This window comes from Rhinopithecus roxellana, chromosome 11 (genome assembly GCF_007565055.1).
Source record: "Rhinopithecus roxellana isolate Shanxi Qingling chromosome 11, ASM756505v1, whole genome shotgun sequence".
Classification (NCBI taxonomy): domain Eukaryota; kingdom Metazoa; phylum Chordata; class Mammalia; order Primates; family Cercopithecidae; genus Rhinopithecus; species Rhinopithecus roxellana.
The window spans coordinates 109,053,640-109,074,717 of record NC_044559.1 but is presented as its reverse complement, the minus strand read 5'-3'; the positions used below and the strand labels follow the sequence as shown (position 1 = coordinate 109,074,717).

The 21,078-nt window shown below is 40.6% G+C and overlaps 1 protein-coding gene across 9 annotated transcripts in view; it reads right to left on the bottom strand.

Annotated features, from left to right (window-relative positions):
- Positions 1-14,109: 14,109 nt before the first annotated feature.
- The window catches only part of ARHGAP21 (Rho GTPase activating protein 21), a 139,219-nt gene continuing 132,250 nt past the window's right edge, over positions 14,110-21,078 (bottom strand). For 7 of the 9 annotated variants that reach the window (XM_030940864.1, XM_030940863.1, XM_030940865.1 and 4 more), the window contains 2 exons: positions 19,618-19,649; positions 14,110-16,598 (listed from right to left, as the gene is read on the bottom strand). In XM_030940864.1, the coding sequence (XP_030796724.1) occupies positions 14,907-16,598; positions 19,618-19,649 (1,724 nt within the window). In that variant the 3' untranslated portion in view covers positions 14,110-14,906. The remainder of the gene's footprint in view (positions 16,599-19,617; positions 19,650-21,078) is intronic. The other 2 variants (XM_030940867.1, XM_030940868.1) reach the window with 2 other exon arrangements.

The following is a 21,078-nucleotide window of genomic DNA, read 5'->3' as shown; positions in this document are numbered from 1 at the left end:
CTGTCACTGAGCAGAAGCTTGATGGGCAGGGAGAAGAGGCAAGGAGTGGGCAGGCAGAGGTGGGATGCAGGAGAAGGACGCTGAGCCATCTGGTCACCAGGACTCGGGAGCTGTCAGTGGGGTGCAGGAGGAGCAGGCCCACCGTGTGGTGGAGGAGTTTGCTAAAGACTTGCTCCACCTCAACCAGGCCCTGGTCACTCTGGCCCTCTTCCCTGGAGAGGCGCTGGCCCTGCATGCCTTAGAGAGTTGGTCTCCCCCACTGCTCACCTGCCTAAGGGCACAAACCCTGCAATACCACCAGGTCTCCTGTGTGCCTCCTTAGTCAGCAATGTGGGTAACACTCCACCCCTCTCCTCAAGGATCTCAAAATCCGGGAGGAAAGGCAGAAAATGGACACACAGTCATGGTGCCGCCAGTGTGAAGGTTCCGGGTAGGTGCAAGTGCAGAGAAGAGAGGGCCCACTTTAACGCAAGCCAACGACACAAGTCATTAGGCTGGAGGGCAGAGTGTGTTGGTGTAGGAGTAGTTAGAACTAAAATAAGGGCTTCCTATGCTAGGCAACCAAGTTTTAGTCACTTGCTTTGTAGGCAAAAGCAAAGTATTCGTGGATTTTCAGCAGAAAACTGTTTTGAAAAGCATTGTGAAAGCAGTGAGGGGAATGACGAAAGGGAGCTGGAGGCTCAGAAAGAGCTGAGGGGGGCTGGGCACCTGTAATCTCAGCACTTTGGGAGGCCCAGGCAGGAGGACTGCTGGAACCCAGGAGCTTGAGACCAGACTGGGCAACATAGTGAGACCCTGTCTTTAAAAAAAATTATTAATGGCCAGGTGTGGTGGTTTGTACCTGTAGTTCCAGTTACTGGGAGGCTGAGGTGGGAGGATCGCTTAAGACTGGGAGGTCGAGGTTGTAGTGAGCCATGATCATGCCACTGCACTCTAGCCTGGGAGACAGAGCAAGACCCTGTCTCTAAATAAAGGAAGGAAGGAAAGAAAATAGAAAAAGAAAAGAAGGCAGAGGGGGTTCCTGAGTCTGATTAGTGGCTGTGCAGAAGCTCAGGGGACGGGTGGCAGAGCCTGACAAAGTGGGTGACCCCACCCGATGCCTGTCGAGCCGAGTGGGGCAACTTGCTCCCAACTGGTCCAAGGCCTCACTTCCCCACCCCTTCCTTCCACCTCCACCTTCTGCAGCATTAAAACGCACTGCTTGCCCATGGGCGACACTTGGGGGACATCTCTGGATTCCATCATGTCAGTCACTGTCCAGGCAGTTGGGCACATTTCCCATATTCTTTAGCTATGGCAATATCAGGTGCTTCCGTCTAGGTGGAGGCATTGAGAAAAATGAACAAGATCTTTACGTTTTTGCTTTTTTAACTGGAGACCAAGGTTTTGAAAAATTAGCTCAATTGCTGTCTCAAGGTCAGTCACACCATAGTCTAAAGGGCTGACCTCCCAAAAAATGCTTCCCCAAAACACCCCCATCCTGCATGCAGCCATACCATCTGCCACCCCTGGGCTTTAACGGCCCCCTTTGCTGCCAGAGAAAATGCCACCCCACTTCTGGTATCCCCTGAGGTGGTGACAGCACCCTCTTCCCATCTGGGAAGATTGCAGTCCCTCAGATGGACCTGAGTGGCACGTGGCCTAGCTGAGAGAGTTCCACACCTGGGCATCAGCTCCAGGCCTGCCTGAGGTTCTGGCTACCTTTCACACCTCAGTGCCAGCCTCTGGTGCCCCAGGAAAGAAAAATGGCTTTCTGCTAGGTTGTCTTCCTGCTTCAGAACTAGAAAAGACTCGAGCATGGCTTTGAGGAAGTGAAGTGACCCAATCAGTTTCTTTCTCCCAAGAACTCTGCTCAGGGCTTCCCCAATGGGAAACAGGGCTGGAAAATGGCACCTGATTGGAGGTAGCAATTGTTGTTGCCTGGAACAAAGGAAAGAAGGAGGGAGAGAAGATCATGAGGGATAGGAGAAGGTGGCTGAGGAGACAGTGACACATTGTGAGTAATGTGATGGTGACAAGTGTGGCTCTGAAGTCAGGGAGAGTGGCCACGATATGTGAGCAGCTTCCAGAAGCCAAGAACCTCCAAAAACGCAACAGAGGCTGAGTCGGGGAAGAATCCAGGCAACGTCTGCAAAGCCAGTGTCGTCAGTGGAAAAGCTCTGGGGAACAAAATGAGGGCAGTCATCCTAGAATGTGGCAACGGAATCTTTGCAGACCTGACATATTTTGTTTTGCTTTTAAGAAAAGAATTTGTGTGCACAAAGCTGTTATTGGAATTTCAAGTAGGAATTGAGCTGTGTAGTATGTTCAGCTTGACTCATGGCAAATAAGTATTTTACCTCTCTCCGAAATGACTTTTGGTAGCAGAAAATGAAATAACTTTAAAGAAAGTTTCATTTTCCTGTGAAAAACTGAGATTGCTTATGAAAATGACTGAGTTAGCAAGTTTCATTTTCCTGTGAAAAACTGAGATTGCTTATGAAAATGACTGAGTTAGCAATTAAAAGCATGTTTAAATTACGTATGTAAGAGAAGTTAAATGCATTTAAACAAACTTCTGTGTTCTATGTGTTCTGTTTTATTTTTTTATATATTTCACCCAGTAAATTCTATTGTTTCAGAAAAGCCTTATGTCTTGTAATGTTGGGGCATGAAAAAAAAAAAAAAAAAAAACTTCGTTTCTAAGTGGCATAAATAATACACCAACATCTAAAAATCCTCAAGTGGGCCAGGTGCGGTGGCTTATGCCTGTAATCCCAGCACTTTGGGAGGCTGAGGTGGGTGGACCACTTGAGGCCAGAAGTTTGAGACCAGCCTGGTCAACACAGTGAAACCCCATCTCTACTAAGAGTAGAAAAAATTAGCCGGGCATGGTGGCACACACCTGTAATCCCAGTTACTCGGGAGGCTGAAGCATGAGAATCGCTTGAACCCAGGAGGCGGAGGTTGCAGTGAGCCGAGATCTCGCCACTGCACTCCAGTCTGGACGACAGTGAGACTGTCTCAAAAACAAAATAAAATCCTCAGGTGGGCTAGATTTTATTCAAATACACAATACTAACCTGAGGTTTCCATTTACTTTTGTGTTCTTAGTATATTACAAAGGGGTAGAAATCTCTCAAATTTTTATAAGTTCTGGAATTCTATGTTATCAAAATGAAAAATGGAGCCACTGAAGTCAATCTGACAGATTCTAACACCATCACTAACCATTAGAACATGTGGGGGGTCGGGGGATCTGATCCTACACCACCACTAACTATTAGAACATGCCGGGGGTGGAGGGATCTGATCCTAACACCAACACTAACCATTAGAACATGCCGGGGATAAGGGGGGATCTGATTCTAACACCATCATTAATCATTAGAACATGCTGGGGGTAGGGAGTGGATCTGATCCTAACACTATCACTAACCATTAGAACATGCCGGGGACAGGGTGGGATTTGATCTAGGTGGAGATCTCAGTTTTTCCATTCTTAAGACTGTCTTGAGCTAACCTTGGACAAACGGCTGAATCTCTCTGTGCCTGAGTTTCTTCATCGTAAGACAGGGATATTATACTTCTGCATCATCTGGGGCTAGGTTCAGCTGCACATGACAGAAAACCCAAAGTAATAATGGCTGAAGCGAGAGAAGTTGATTTCTCATGTTCAAGCAGCCCAGAGATAGGCGGCCCACAGTGTCATCTACTTGGGATCCACTGTGCAAGGCTCTTGTTTTGAGATTCCCACGTGTTTCAAGGCAGTGGCTGGAGTTTGCGTTAAGCCACTTCTTCTAGACAATGGGCACGAACTCAGTCCTGTGGCCACACCTAGCTGCAGAAGAGGCTGAGAAGTGTGGTTTCCAAGCAGTACTGGGAAATAACCGGGACTCTGCATCACAATCTGTTTTACTGGGCAGTTGTGAGACCTGTGTATTGATGCATATCAAATACTTGGGACAGGGCCTGGCACATAGTATGTGCTCAGTGAATGCTGGCTGTTATACAGGAAGCGGTGGAGGCAGGCAGTTTGGCATTACGGAAATGCGTATGTCCAAAGGAGAACTGCTTCTCAATTGTCCTTTCCTATTCTTATCCTAGATGAATCGCTGGGATCGGGTGGAGACGTCGAGTCAATTTGGTAGAATGTATTGGCTCTGGGTAGAGAGGCCAAAGGGTTGTTATATTTTTAATTCAAGGACATCTCATTCATGCCAGGAGTGAGGGTAGTCGTTTGGGGTTTAAAGCAGTGATTGCCAAACTGTTGTGCAGCGGGTGCAGGCGGGTAGGGGAAGCAGCCTGGTGGGGCTGAGAAAAGTGGGGAGCACACATGTACTCTCTAAGGGGCGAATGCCACCTGCCACTACCCTGTAGTAGGACTGGCGCTACTAGACCTAGTTTTTAAAAAGTCTGGATTTTTATGTGACATCTTTTTGTTCACCTTGAACACTGTCTTATGGCCACAGGCAAGCAATCAGTTCAGTAAGACCACATGAGATGAAAATAATTAGGTGGCCGGGCGCGGTGGCTCAAGCCTGTAATCCCAGCACTTTGGGAGGCCGAGACGGGCGGATCACGAGGTCAGGAGATCGAGACCATCCTGGCTAATACGGTGAAACCCCGTCTTTACTAAAAAAATACAAAAAACTAGCCGGGCGCGGTGGCGGGCGCCTGTAGTCCCAGCTACTCAGGAGGCTGAGGCAGGAGAATGGCGGGAACCCGGGAGGCGGAGCTTGCAGTGAGCTGAGATCCGGCCACTGCACTCCAGCCTGGGCGACAGAGCGAGACTCTGTCTCAAAAAAAAAAAAAAAAAAAAGAAAAGAAAATAATTAGGTGAGGGACAGGCTGGAAAAAGCTATCAGGAGCTGCAGCTGGAGGGCATGATCATGACAAACTCTGGGACAAGGTTACATAAGAAAGGACATCATGGGTGGAGCTTCAGTTTTCAGCCCCTTCTCAGCTGGGTAAGAAACCCAAGGAAGGAAGAAATGCTAAAGCTACAGTTTTATGACTTTTTGCATGATTTCTGCTAAAATAGGCTGGAGGAATGGGATGATGACTATTTTCTAATATTTAAAATGCTGTCAATACTAGAACTGTAATACAGTACTCTTTTACACAAGAAAAAGCCACATTTCTGTTTTTGTGGTTGACTACATGATTTAAGTTTTCGTTCTGTTTTCTCCAACCCTTCCATGAGAAATCTCCAAGCATGAGATTATTTTGCTCATCTCTTCTTTGAGGATAAATCCTTCTGTTTGAATGATGTTTTCTCAGAGCAGGGATGGGAAGTGTCTGCTAATCAATAATGAACCACCAAGAACCACGAGGGTCTGTAAACAAAGCTCTGGTTCCCCTCATTATCCTACAGCCCAAGCATCCTGTGGGACCATATGTAGGTATGCAGAAGAGGTCACTCATGGAAAATGGAAAGGGAATAATTGGTATTTCTCCTTGTGGGAATTCATGAAAAGGAAAAATATGTTAATGTTATAAGAAAGTCAACATGGCCTAAGGGAAACTTTAACAGGCTTTTCAAGTCAGTCACTTGAGCCAAAACAAAGAGAATGATAAAGATGCAAGGCTCTCTGGCTGCTTGAAACATGAAATAAAGGAGACTTTTTGTTTTTGTTTTTGTTTTGTCAACAGTATAGTCTAAAAATGTCAAGGCTTATTGCCCAGGTTAATGGTTTTTGATTTCTTGGTATCTGAGGTTAGCCACAGGGGAGTGTATTATTATAAAGTCACCTGGCTTCATGGTGGCTCTCATTGGTTTCACTTATCAATAGACTTTTATTCTCAGATTCTTAAGATAAGGAATCCTCTAAGAAAACCTTCCTGAGGCCGGGCGCGGTGGCTCAAGCCTGTAATCCCAGCACTTTGGGAGGCCAAGACGGGCAGATCACGAGGTCAGGAGATCGAGACCATCCTGGCGAACACGGTGAAACCCCGTCTCTACTAAAAAAATACAAAAAACTAGCCAGGCGAGGTGGCGGGTGCCTGTAATCGCAGCTACTCGGGAGGCTGAGGCAGGAGAATGGCTTAAACCCGGGAGGCGCAGCTTGCAGTGAGCTGAGATCTGGCCACTGCACTCCAGCCTGGGTGACAGAGTGAGACTCCGTCTCAAAAAAAAAAAAAAAAAAAAAAAAAAAAAAGAAAACCTTCCTGAGACTCCTGTTTGAGTCTGAGCTACTAGGAATCTTATGCTGTCTTCCAAATTCACTGTGTAAATGTGCATTTATCAATATGATTGTATGATTTCTCCTCCCCCTTAGTCTTTAAAAAGCACTCTTTGGGTATTCTCAAAGATTAAAAAAAGATAAAATTCATTTGGGTATATTGAACTATGTACACCATGACAAATGTTTACTTTTGTGGCTCAAAGATAACGATAAAATAAGTCTATTATCCTGATTTCTATAAACTGTGAACTCATGCTTTACTATATGAGAAAGCAGATCACCATAGGCACGAGTCAGTAGAAATATCAAATAATCAAACCTGCTAAAACTGAAGGTATGATAGCTATTGGATCCAGATATAAAATAACAGAAAACACAGTAACTGAGAGGAGGAGTATTATTTCTCTCATTTTACATATCACAAAAACTAACATATAAGTTGGGTAGCTTGTCCAAACTCATCCACTTTGTAAATGGCAAGGTCTAGATTTGAAGTCAGGCAGTTTGGTCCTATAATTCTTATAAAATGTTTTATATTTTACAGAAATAAAGGGATAAAATGTGATGCAAGCAAAAGAGATCTGAAAACTGACTAGGCTGTTTTAAAAAACAGCTAAAGAGAACTTTCTAGAAGTGAGATTAGTGAAATTTAAAACTCACTGAACAGATTAATAAGACATGGCTGAAAGTAAAATAATAAATTGGAATATAGTTCTGAAGAACTTACCCAGAATGCAGCACAGAGAGCAAATGAGAAGTAAAATATAAACAATAAGGTAAAAAATACGGAGGGATATAGTAAGTTCATTCAACATACGTTTAACAGGAGGAGCTCCCAAAGGAGATAATAGACGAAAGCGGGAAGAGCCAATATTAAAAGTGACTGAGACATTTTACAGAATCGACAAAAGATACCAATCCTCAGCTTCAGCAAGCCAAACAAATCCTAAGCAGAATAAAAAGAAACCCACATCTTGACACATTGCAGCAAAGCCTCAGACACCCAAGACAAAGAAACGATCTTAAAGCAGTCTGAAAATAAAAATACACAGACCTCGACTGAAAACTGATTCATAACTGCAACACCAGAAGCCAAGTAAAAGGGACTAGTATCTCCAAAATGTTGAGGGAAAAAGACTGCTGTGTACCTATTTGTGTATCCAGCAAAATGGTCTTTCAAGTGTGAAAGCAAAATAATTACATTTAAAGATAAACCAAAGCTGAGAATGTTTATCCCTAATGACTCTCACTAAAACTTCTGAAAGACACAATTTAGGTAGAAGGAAAATTATCCTAGAAGGTAGGTCTGCAGTTCAAGAAGGAACAGTGATTATTGAAAATGGTAAAAATATAAGTAAATCTAACCATTGGCATTGATTCTATAAAACAACAATGGTAGTATATAAATTGGGAGAGGATGACTGGACTTAACGTAGGCTTAGATCTTTGTGTTGCGTGTGAGAAAGGTACAGCTATTGATTAAATTTGTTTCATATGCATATTAAATTTCCTAGGGTATGCACTAAAAAGATAGAAATTAGGGAGGAAACGAAAAGTGAAGGAAAAAATCCATCTAAATTAAAGAATGAAAAACATGTCATTAAAAAGGGGTCACAGGAAAAAAACAAAACAAAACCCAAAATGCAATTCAACTAGGTGATGAAAACAGATCAGTTAAGTACTATCAATGGAAAATGACTAACTGGGGAAGTTAAATGATACGGTTTGTAAGACTAATTTAAAAACAAGGGAAAGGAAAGGAAATGCAGCTCTGTGGCATTTAATATATAGACAAAAGATATTAAAGATTGTATTTCCTCAATGGTGTGTGCCTTTCAACTGGAGAGTACATATCTTTTTCAAACACACCTACGACATTAGTTAGAACTGACTGAAATGGAATGGAAAAAATACAACAAGAATGAAAAACATACAAACCGAAACAAAGCTAGTGTAACTAAATTAATACATGGAAAAATACAAAATAAACTTTAAAAGTGGAAATGAAAAGAATCACTAGAAAATAATAGTTTAATTATTATGTAATCACAAGTGTCCTAGAAGAAACAGGAAGTTATAGCCATTCTAAAACAACAAAAAATAACAAAAAGAAAAACCAGTAAGGACAAAGTGACAAATTCATCATCCACCTCAGGAGGCAGCCATACTCAGTAACTGATAGACCCCCCCAAAATCAGATGAATTTTGATGCATCAGATCAAGTATGGATTTGAAATGACAACAGACATACACTCAATGATGTGTGCCTTTCAACTGCAGAGTACAGATCTTTCTCAAACGCACATACATTAGTTAGGACTGATTGTATACTACCCTCAACAAATTTCAAAGAGCTAGGGGTCACATAGACCACATACTCTGCCACAATGCAGTTTAGAAAACTACAAGAAGAAAAACTAGAAAAGTCCCATCTCTTTGGAAAATTTAAAACATACTTCTAACCACCCATGTGTCAAGACAAAATCGTGACAGGAAATACAAAAATGCTTAGCATTACATCTTGTTTGACACAGTTTATACTATTTACAAGGAAATGTATAATCTTAAATAACTGATACTTGGCCTAAGCATTCAACTTGAGAAATTAAAGAGAACAGAAGAATCTTCTCAATAAAAGTAAAGACAACGTCATACTGAGTTATAAAAGAAATTCATGTGGAAGCTCATAGGATCCAGAATGGCCTGGATAAGAAGAAACAGGCAGGGAAGCTTTCCTATCAAGATTTATAAGGTGTGTATTAGGACCAGTGGACTAGAACTGGCCAATGGAACAGTGAGCCCCACACAGTCCAACACATATATGGGAAGTGACATGGCAGAGCTGGCGTTGCACCCCGGAGGGGAAGCAGGGTACTTTCAGCACATGGTATTGGGACTACAGGATAAAAAATACAGATCCCCACTTCCTATCACACACAACAATCAATGCAATGTAGATCAAGGTCCTTTATTTTCAGGTGTCCAGTGTTACACAAATTATACAATGGCCCTGCTCCTAATCATGTAATTCTTTTTCTCAGTCTAGGCTTTGAACAAAATCCCTCTTCATCCAACAAATATTGTGTGTGCCAACCATCTTCCTGCCAATTGTTCCAGGCATGGAATACACCAGTAAACCAAAGACCTCTACCTTGGTGGGATTTACAGTTTTGTGGATAATTGACATATATGGCAGTTATTATGTACCAGGCACTTTATTGGCCCTGACATAATCATTAAATACTTGCTAGATACTACTATCTGTAAGTGCCAGAGCTAGGATCTGAAGTTAGCCTGCCAGCTCTCAGAATCCCAGCTAACTACTGTATTACATCTACTGCCTTCCTTATTACCTTGGTGAAGAATGTGCCATGCAATGCTTTGCTTAAACTTGTATGTGATGATCCAAATACATTGTTACGTGTAATGAATTGACTTTTCTTTCACAAATCTAATGTACTGGATAGGTACCATCCATCCTTGGAAGAATTTTGAGAATAGCTATTCAATCATTTTCTGTGTTGTGTGGTTCAGATGAAAAAGCCTGAGTGGTGCAGAGATGGCACCACTGTGCTCTAGCCTGGGTGAGGGAGGGAGGCCCTGTCTCAAAAAACAAAAAAATAGGCCGGGCACGGTGGCTCAAGCCCATAATCCCAGCACTTTAGGAGGCCGAGGCGGATGGATCACCAGGTCAGGAGATCGAGACCATCCTGGCTAACACAGTGAAACCCCGTCTCTACTAAAAATACCAAAAAAAATTAGCCGGGCACTGTGGTGGGCGCCTGTAGTCCTAGCTACTTGGGAGGCTGAGGCAGGAGAATGGCGTGAACCCGGGAGGCGAAGCTTGCAGTGAGCCCAGACTGCACTGGGCGATAGAGTGAGACTCTGTCTCAAAAAAGCAAAACAAAGCAAAAAAAAAAAAAAAAAAAAAAATGAGGTACAGTGATTCCACCTTCTGGGGAAGCTTATCCATGCCTTAAAATCTAATGCTGACTAGGTGAAATTCGGACGATGTCATACATGAGCACCTAGTTTTTTGCTTTGTTCTGTTGGTAGATTTTTACAACTGCCATCTTGATTCTGCTCTCAGAAAGTAAAGGTGTCAAGACATCTGTTTTGTATTGTGTCTGTAAGACAGCATCTTCAAGACCCCATGGTCAACAAATTTGACAATCAGTAAATCTTTATCTCCAATTCCCAGTATTTTCCTTTTGTAGCTGCTTCATTGGAAGGTTTGAGCCTATCTTACACTGTCTCAACCTTCTCCTTGGCTGGACAAAAACTAAGTTTCCTTTGCTTTGTATTTCCTTCTACTCTCCTAAGATGCTGTTCCAGCTCTCGTGGTATTTAGCTTTCACAGCAGGGATGCTGGAAGGTCTGTGTAACAGATGCTTTTCTCCTAATACAGCTCCCCTCCTTCCTTCCTTCCTGGGCAGCCAGCTGAGATGTGTTACTGTGTTACAGTTGGCTCCTACTGCTCTCTGTTGCACAAATCAGTCAGCTGAAGCAGCCCTGCTGGTGTCCTACAGTTTAACCTTGCTACAGTGACATGGCAAGTAGGGACATTTGATTGTCTTGCATATGAATCTGGGAATCTGACATTTTATAGCAAAAAGCTCATCAAAAACGACCACAGGAAAAGATAATCCTGCCATTCTACCTAGTATCAGTCACAAAACAAATTCCAGCACATGAAAACCAACTTTAAGCCAAGCAAATATATACCATATGTCTGTGGATAGGGGAGTACGTCTTAGTGGTTCTCAAAATACACATATAAAAGCTGATAAATCAGGATAAATAAAACTTTATGCAAAGGAACACCTGAAACCAAGTTTTAAAACTACAGACTGAAAGAGGGGATCTGAAATTAAGATTAGTATCCAGATCTTGTGAAGATCTGTGAGAAAAAGACAACAGAAATATGGTCAAAGGCTCACATAGCTGGACGCAGTGGCTCATGCCTATAATCCCAGCACTTTGGGAGGCTGAGGCGGGAGGACTGTATGAGCTAAGGAGTTCAAGACCAGCCTGTCCAACATGGTGAAACCCTGTCTCTACTGAAAATACAAAAAATTAGCCAGGTGTGATGGCACGCAGCTGTAATCTCAGCTACGCGGAAGACAGGCAGGAGAATCGCTTGAATCCGGGAGATGGAGGTTGCAGTGAGCTGAGATCATGCCACTTCACTCCACCCTGGGGACACAGCGAGACTGTCTCCAAAAAAATAAAAATAAAAATAAAAAAGTTAATTCAGTTGGAAACCAGAATAGCCAATGAACATCTGAAACATGGTCTCTTCCCTAATAATGCAGGAAAGGAAATGTAAACCAGTGAGAGACCTCACACCCATTGACTTTGTTTTAAAAACAAAATTTTTAAACACAGTACCTAGTGTCCTTGAAGTGAAGAGATGAGAATCCTCATACATGGCTGGTGAACTCTGGAGATTAATTTGACAAAACCTAGTAAAGCTGAAAATGTGCCATGTTGGTGCAGTGGCTCACACCTGTCATCCTAGCACTTTGGGAGGCCAAGGCAGGCAAATCGCTTGAGCCCAGGCGTTTGAGACCAGCCTGGGCAACATGGCGAAACCCGGTCTCTACAAAAAAATACGCAGAGAAGTAGAATCCAATTTATATTTGGTTAAGTCAAGGATGTCACTAAAAGAACATATAAATATGCTAATAGAAGGGTGAAATGCTATAATAAAAATATTAACCCAAAAGAAGCAAGAAACAAAAGAAAAGGGTATGTAAAATGCCCTGGTCATGGAGAAAACATAATGGTTCAGATGCAGATGTGAATCCAAACACATAAATAATTATATTAAATGTAACTGGGTCACGTATTCCAACTAAGAGATTAGACTATGTTTAAAGAAAATCTATATGCTGTTATGAGAAAAATACAAAAGGATTAAAACAGATAAAAACGATGTATTATGCAAACACTAAACGAAAGTAATATAGCTACATTAATATATAAAATACTTTTCAAGGCAATAAAGCTTTGGTTAAGACTGATTATGAAGGACATTTCATAATAGAAGGGTCAATCTACCAAAAAGACATAACAATTCTAAATTTATGTTCACTTAGTAAACTAACTTTAAAATAAAAGATTGACACAAAAGATACGCAAATCTACATTCATATCATAATATTCTATCACTTCTCAGGAACTGGTAAGAGCGAAGTAAGAAATCTGTAATAATCTAGATCTGTAAAACATGATTAAATTTGACCTGATAAACCAAACAGAAAGCATCCAGTAAGAATAGAATACATACTCTTTTCAAGTAGTCATGTATTTCTCAAAATTGACCATATACTGGGTCAAAATGGATGTCTCAATTTCGAATATATGTTTAATGATAATGTAACATTATACTGGAGTCAACATTAACTAGAAAGGTTTCAAACGTTTGGAAATTAAGCAGTACATTGCTAAGTAATTCACAGGTTAAAGAAAAAAATCAGAATGGAAACTAGAAAACATTTTGAAATGAATAATAAAAATACAGCATATAGCCTTAAAATGCAGATATTAGAAAACAACTAAAAATCAATTTTCTAAGCAATCGTCGCAAGTTAAAAAATCCAGCAAATTAAAGCCAAAGAAAGGCTGAGCGTGGTGGCTCATGCCGGTAATCCCAGTACTTTGGGAGGACAGGGCAGGCAGATCACTTGAGCCTGGGAGTTTGAGATGAGCCTGGGCAACATGGAGAAAGCCCATCTCTACAAATAATACAAAAAAACCCAAAAGTTAGCTGGGCATGGTGGCACGTGCCTATAGTCGCAGCTCTGCAGTGAACTGTGATGGTCATACCACTGCACTCCAGCCTGGGCAACAGACTGAGAGTGAGACTCTGTCTCAAAAGAAAAAAAAAAAAATAGAAAAAATAAACTTAGGAGCAAGAATGAATAGTATAAAACTATTTCAGCCTTGAAAGTAACTTTTAAAACATGTAAGTAAAAAGTGTTTTTGACAGTTTTAATAATACTCCTCTGACTTTTCTAAGAACTCCCCTTCATGTAAACTAAGGGAAGTGTGTGCTTTATTTTGTTCAAAACTTCAAAAGCAGGGCATGACTCTTGGTAAAATCTTACCAGCAGCAGCAAACTATTCATGGTACCATCTCCATGTGTAGTTACCATTGTGATTCTATATACTGGAGCAAACATCTGACTATTGCATTGAGTTATTTTTGTGCTGTAGTTGTACCTGAGCATTTGCATATTGAAAAATTTATTATAAATCACTTTTTTCTTTTCTACTGTAATAGGGAATTATAGTCTATATCATAACATACTGAATATAAAGTTATGTTTAGATATATTATGAATTTCATTTCATGATGGTAAAGGGGAAATTTCAAAATACTTTTAAGAAAGTATCAGGTTTGACAGTTGAGAATCTCTGGATTTGATGATTAAGGTCCTTCTCAGCCTTAACAGTTTGAGATTTTTTTGTAACCATTACTACCAACAACAGCTTTGTTCTATTTTGAAACTAGTGTGTGGCAGGCACTGTAAGTGGAACAGAATCTCATTTAAATCTAAGCACCCTTATAATACGTAGTAATACTGTCACTGTTTATATGAGAAAACAAATTCAGAGAAGTTAAATAATGTGTTCAAGTTCACATATCTAGAAGTATAGAGTTGGAGTGACTCCAAACTCATGTTCGTTTCACTCACGAAAAGGTCATTAACATACATTACTTTCCCTAGAAGAATTAAATACTATCTGTCGACAAGTGAGCTCAGGCTAATGTAAGCATCTGTAAGAGTCTCTGCCCACCACAGCAAGAAAGAGGAGAAGATGGAATGTACAAATATAGTAGGTGCCTTTTGAAAGTCAGGTACCTTTTTAATCATGTAAGGTAGTTACAAATGGATGACATCTCAAAATATATCAGAATAAGTTTCAAGCCATGCAAAGTTCACCAAAACAATGTTTATTTCCAGTGTTTAATTGGGTATGCACACAGGCATGACACAGGTTTGGATTCATTAAGTCCTCATGCAGAATTATATTCTTCTCGATAAAGAAGCCAGTTCCATCCAGGATCCACTATCTACACACCTATGTTACAACATTTATATCAAATCTGGTATCTGAAGAAAAGATACACATTTAATATGTTCATTTAAGTTACGTATTTTACAGAAAGATTAAAAATTCAAGTCACACAAAACTCAAAAACTGTATTAAAAGTTTGAATATAAAACTCAGATCCACCTGGAATGACTAAAGAATGGAAGTTCTGTATCCACCTGTGTTAAAACTGGTAAATGTAATGAAATTTGTTACCGATAAAACGCATTCATTTATTCAATGTAAGTTATCTAATTTTAACAATATGGCACCCTAAAAACCAACTGTATTTTTATGATGAGGCACTTTTGTTAGTGATGAAACCAAAAGAACAAATTTGCTGCACACTGATGCCAGCGATTTTCTTCAGTGATTTTGGGTATATGCTATGTAGTAAGTTGCAACAAATACCTTGCTCATTTGTATGCAACTATCCGATATATTTTTAAATATATATATATATATGTTCTTCTGGCTGTAGTAATGCACTGTAAAGCTATTTCACAGTGCAAAAATGATGAAACCAGCCCAAATGAAGGCTGCATAATAACAATTCTGATACAAGAAAATATTGACAGAGTTACTGGAACATGTAACAGTAGTTTTTTTACTTGCTAGAGTGGACATGCCCCCAGTTTAAAGACAGGGATGAAACTCTGCTTTATTGCCTGGGGTTTCGGACAGTTTACGAGGCTGGGCATTCGCTGCAGAACTAGCATTTTTGCTCACGTTCTGGAAGCTTTCTCCGTTTATTTGGTCAGATGACTGTGGTGGTATGGAAAGAAGGGGCCTGTTGGTTGAAGCCAAGGTGCTGGAAGAACTGCCTGTGTCGCACTGAAAAGACAAAGGTGTGTCAGTCGTGGCTGTTTCTCGTGTGCTTGGGTTCTCTGTCTGGGGATCTCCGATTTCTCCTCTGCTAAGGTCAGAGGTACTGGTGCGTAGGCGTTCCCTGGCCAGCCAGTCTGAGATGGAAAGGTCCTGGGCTGAGCATTTTGGTTTTAACCGGTTCACAGCTGAAAGTTCAGATTCTCTCTCCCCGCTCTGCTCATGCACTTTCCAAAAATTCAAAACACTGATTTCAGTAGCATCTCTGTGCCCTCCTAGCGTATGTCTGCGCCGGATGCTTTTCCTTTTAGTCTCGGCATTCGCTTTGTGATTCCCTACTCCAAACATGTCATCCGCAGGGGCTCTGGGTCTCAGTTTTAACCGATCTGCTATCTTCGTTTTCCATGTGGGTTCCTGTTTTTCAGATTCGCCTCTGGGGGGGGTCAGTAAACTCCCAGTTGACTTTCCTTTTTTCATAACATCAAACACTTTAGTTAATGAAGGTGCTTCTTTCTCATTCTTGGCATCTCCTAGACTTCCACTATCTGACTTGAACCTAGCTGATTTTTTCCTGGAGAGAGTATCACATTCGATGAGTTTATGGGAACTGAAGAGCTGTCTCCGGCTATCTAAACTTGATGTTAAACTTCCCTCGGTGCAACTTACTTCACTTCCTTCAGAATTTCTCCGGCTGTTCTTAGTCACTTCTTGCAGTTTTCCTCGGAAAAGCCTCTCTGAAGTCAAGGCTGTGGGGAAAACGGGAAACTCGCTCTCGCTGTCGGTTTCCACAGGCCGCCCTTCACTGATGAGTTCGCTTCTCTCGTCGTCTGCCTCGTCCCCCTTGCTCTCTGCCACGGATTGCACCTCAGGGCTCAGTCGACTGGAGTCCAGGCTAGTCAAGTATGTAGCAGATGATGTGGTGGAATAATCTGAGGTGATGGTGCTGATGTTGGCCAAAAACTCGCTATGTTTCATTTCTGGACTGGTTGATTTCTTCATGGAAAACCTTGCCAGGGAGGCCTGGGAAGACGTGCTAAGCAAAGTACCAGAGTCAGAGCCTGTCTCTTCAAGGTGGGAGGACTTCTGTGCCAGAAGTGACCTGGGGCTTTCTTTCAGGATGGCAAAGCGACAGCTGAGAGTTGGTGACTTGTTATGTTTCGAGTTGTGTGGCGGTGAGGGTTCTTCGGAAGGCGTGCTCTCTTTTCCTAGTGATATCTTTTCATCTTTTGTCATGCTCGGGTCTTTCCTAGTGCTGTTTTCTTTGGCAATGATGATCTTCTGTTTTCTGCCCAGTGTCTCACCTTCTTTTTTGGATTCTTCTTTAGTATCATTGTGACACTGTTCCACATTTTCTTTCTTAAAAAATACATTGTCCAGTTCATCTTCTGAGCTGCTAGGCTGTGCTTTCTCTTTTGGCTTCTTCCTCTTACGACTAGCGGCTGCAAAGATGGAGGACACAAGCAGTTCCCTGCTATATTGATCCTTGCCAGATCCCCAAGAACCCTGGGAAGCGAGAGAGAAGAAAGACTCTGAGCATGAGAATGCAGCTGAGTTCATTTTCCGACAAGCTTGTCTCCCAAATATTTCTTATCAAATTATTATCTACTAAAGCTCTGGAAGCATCAACAGTGCAATTAGCTTTTTTTTTTTTTAATACCTCTTTTTACCTTGCACCAAAGCCAAATTTTTATTTAATGAGTCCAACTTCTTGCCTGGTGGTATTTAACTGCCAAGCCACAGCTCATACACATCTGCCTTTCCGGCAAATAGTCTCTGCTTAGTGCCAATTCCTGTCAATATCCCCCAAACACCTGACCTTCCCTCCTTCCACAGTGCCCAGGCCTTCTTCACTTCCTTCATTTGGAACACAGGCATGAGATAGGTTAGACAATATTGTGATATGGTGAAACATCACAGTCTGATATAGGTTATTAAATGTTTATGACTGACTTTAATTTTCTAATTACAGGTATCACATGATATAGATACTGTATCAGATAAGCTCATTGAGATAAGGGAACTCTGGTCTTCCATTAGTTCATCCAGGAGGGATCTTCAAGGATCTGCCTTAAGTAAATCAGGTTGGTAATGTCTTCATTTATCTCAAGGTAACAACGGAATTAGAATATTCAAAAAACAGGTCAGGTGTGGTGGCTCATGCCTGTAATCCCAGCACTTCGGGAGGCCGAGGCGGGCAGATTGTTCGAGCCCAGAAGTTTGAGACCAGCCTAGAGAACATGGTGAAGCCCTGTTTCTACAAAAAATTAACTGGGCATGGTGGCACGCACCTGTGGTCCTGGCTACTTGGGAGGCCGAGGTCAGAGGGTCACCTGAGCCTGGGGAAGTCAAGGCTGCAGTGAGGCATGAGGGTACAATTGCACTCCAGCCTGGGTGACAGAGTGAGAACCCATCTCAGGAAGGCAGGAAGGAAAGATCAATTAACACAAGTACAAATAAATCCTTACCACAGAAACACTTTAGTGCACTGTTATTGGGAAAGTTATTTGCTATGTATAATGGGTTCTCTAAAAAATTTTTTTCTAAGATGGAGTTTCACCATGTTGTCCAGGCTGGTCTAGAAGCCTTAGTCTCAAGCTATCCTCCCACCTCAGCCTCCCAAAGTGCCAGGATTATAGGCATGAGCCACTGCATCTAGATATAATAGGTTCTTGATTACAACTATTAATTCGTTCCTAAATATCTGCTGGTTTAACCACACACTTTTTTGAGACAAGCAGCTAGGCAGGAGGTATGCTGAGTAATAGATGCAGACAGTATATTTCTCTATTGCCTAAAAATCTTAGACAAGTTAAAACTGCTCTATTTAAAGTAAAAATTGAGGCTGTTCTATCAAAGAATTCACCAAGATGAAATCACAGATGAATATAATTTTATTTTTGTTATGAAGACTTCCGTAATTATCCAGCACATTTCCCCACATTTTGCTAAAGACTAATAGTTGTGACTGGGCTCTGAACTGGGAGACCTTGATGTCCATCCTCTCTAGCTTGCAGGGTACGAGCAAGTGATTCACTTTTAAACATCTCAATTCCATGGCGAGAAGCAATTAGATTATACTGTCTTTAAGATTTCCTTAAGGTTCTCTTTACAATTCTATGATCATATACGTGTTGGGGCAAATTACTCTACTTTTCTACAGAGACTGTTAGAAGTAGTTATGCATATCATTGGGATATCCACTATATCACAGGCATGATATAACACCACTATGGATAAGATGAAAAGGCTATTGTAATAACAGATTAAGAAAAATGCACCTAGAGAAAGGAAAAGCAGGGATTTCAATAGAGTTAACAAAACTGTTCTAGATTAAAGAAGTCTAAAGAGATTTGACAATGAAATGCAAGGAATGATCCTTGACTGCATTCTGTATAAGGAAGTAAAGAATATTACTGGGACAATCTGTATAAACACTGCACATTAGATAATAATGTGTTGTACTTACCTTAGTTTCCTGAGTATGAAAATTACTCTGTAATTATATAGGAGAATGCCCCAATTCTCTGGTGATACATGCTGAAGTATTTAGGCATAGTGTTATCTCTACAAGTAACTATCGAATGATTCAGAAAAATCTCTACAAGTAACTATCAAATGATTCAGAAAAAAAGTGTGAATTTACAACTGATGAATCTAGGGTAAAGGATTTGGGTGCTATCATTTTAGCAGTTTTTCTGTAGGTTTAACATTTTTCAAGATAAAAAGCTGGGCGAAAAGATGAACATCACAAGCAACAGAGACATGATAAAATATTTTTGTAAGAATTATAATTTAATCATATGGAGTCCTATTATGATATTTAAACATGATACGTAAAATTCATGTCTCATTACAAAATATAACAATGTTTTAAGAAGTCTGACAATTCTAGTTGCTACTGCCTCAACAGAGCAAAATTTAGATCCACTGGCTTGACAAAAAACTTTCTAAGAACTATAAACATCCCACAAACTACTCAAAAAGTTGTATAATTGAGGGAACACAGATTGTGTAAAAATATTTATTATTAAAAAATTAGTGATTTCACTGAAAAGGCAAGACTATAGTGTAAAAATGCATAACAAAAAATTGATAGTACTTCTGAAATATTTACAGATGATATGATGTTTGGGATTTGTGTAGATGGTCCTAGAGGGAGGGAAGCAGGTGGCATGCAGAGGAAACAGAGTTGGCCGAGTGCTGATAATTACTGGAGATGGGTGCAGGGAGGCTTCTCGTTTTATTATTCACTTCTGTATATGTCAGGACCTAATTTTCACATTAAAGAATGGCCTAGATCTTTGTATTATGCTAAAACTGCACAATGAGAAGAATATGAACTTTTGAGTTTGTATTCCAAGTCAAAATTCAGTATTCTTCTATTATATATTGTTTTAGGAATTCATTTTTTATTATATTTTGTTGCTCTGTGTCATTAGACACAGAGGAATTCATTTGAATATCAACCATAACAATCAACAATTACCCTCTAAAATATTTCAAATTGTATGAAACAATTTACCTTAGATTTTGTTGAGTCACTAGTAGCTGAATCTGTGAAAAGTTAAATAAAACATGGTCAGTATTAGCCAATCTTTACTGCTTTCCACAAACAATGCAAAACTTATGGAAAGACAGGCACAGAACAAAATGTGAAAGCAAAACTCAAAACAATAGAACACAGTGGATAGTCAGAGCTCACAAAGATGCAAGCTGCACCACAGAAAGCCACCGCCATGAAAGGATGCTGTGAATTGTAGGCAGAACCAGCTCAATGATAGAAATGGCAAAGGAGCCCTGTACTAAACAAAAACAGAAATACTCGTGTTTATTAGATTTTCTAAATATTAAATCTAGCAATAAAGAAGCTTGAGGACAGTGTAACAACGTTTTTTTTGTTTGTTTGGTTTTTTAATGTACCACATCCTGTATCTGAGACTGATACACAATGTAGAACTGTTAAGAGTGTTGGCCGCCCTAGCTACAATTGAGACACTCATACTGGTATGTTTATGTTGATTTTTGTCAGACTTAAATTTTCTAAGCATTATGCTGTACATGTATGGATGCAAAAGAGGCATTAAGATAATCTTGCTTCCAGGTCACTTTGGTTTTATATTAAATAATGTTTATCTTTGTGCTTCAGACCCCAGTTCCATAGCAGTGCAGTGAGGGATCCTTTTGACTAACTTGCTACCAGTTTTGCAATTATCTATTAACAAATGCTATTATGGAAATGGAAAAATGGAGACCATAATTTTACTGTCTGGCAAAAACTCAGATTATACAATAATAAAGAGGGTAGGAAGGGGCTAGCAATATTCAGGATAATACCAATTTTGCAGTTTCATCTTTCAACATTAGGGAAATTGGTTTTCAGAATAATGAGCTGAGCCCCATGCCACGCCCCTTTTAACACATGGCTAAATGCTTTATGACTTTAAGAACTGGTAGACCATACCATGCTATTTCTCCTCAGGGTCTGCTTCAGAAATAACAAGAAACAGCAGAAAAACTTTTAAGAAAGTAGTATTGATCTGTTTACAATAATCTTAAGAGAAACTTTACACCACAGATCAACTATGTTTGCATTTACAAGAATCGGGGGTTTCTGCAGACAAGGCAGCTACAGTGTGGACAACAGTCCTCCTTCTTCCTACAGTTCCAGCTGTCCATCAGGGACATCACAGAATCCACTAGTGACATTACCGTGTGATAGACTCCTCCCACTTCGCCTGTTCAACATCAGTATAGATTTGCCTGTGTCAGTAAGAGCTGAAAAAACCCTTTAGGACTAAAACAAGAACTAGAGACAAAGGGAGAACATTGTGTAAAACAACATGCTAGATTAGTGCAACAGTTTGGCAGGAGAAAGTTTTCATTCAAAAGAGCCTAGAAGAACTAATACTTAACCAAGCATTAGGGTGGCAACAGGAAACGGAAGAAAATAAATCTCAAATAGGCTGGCTTTTTACTGTGACAA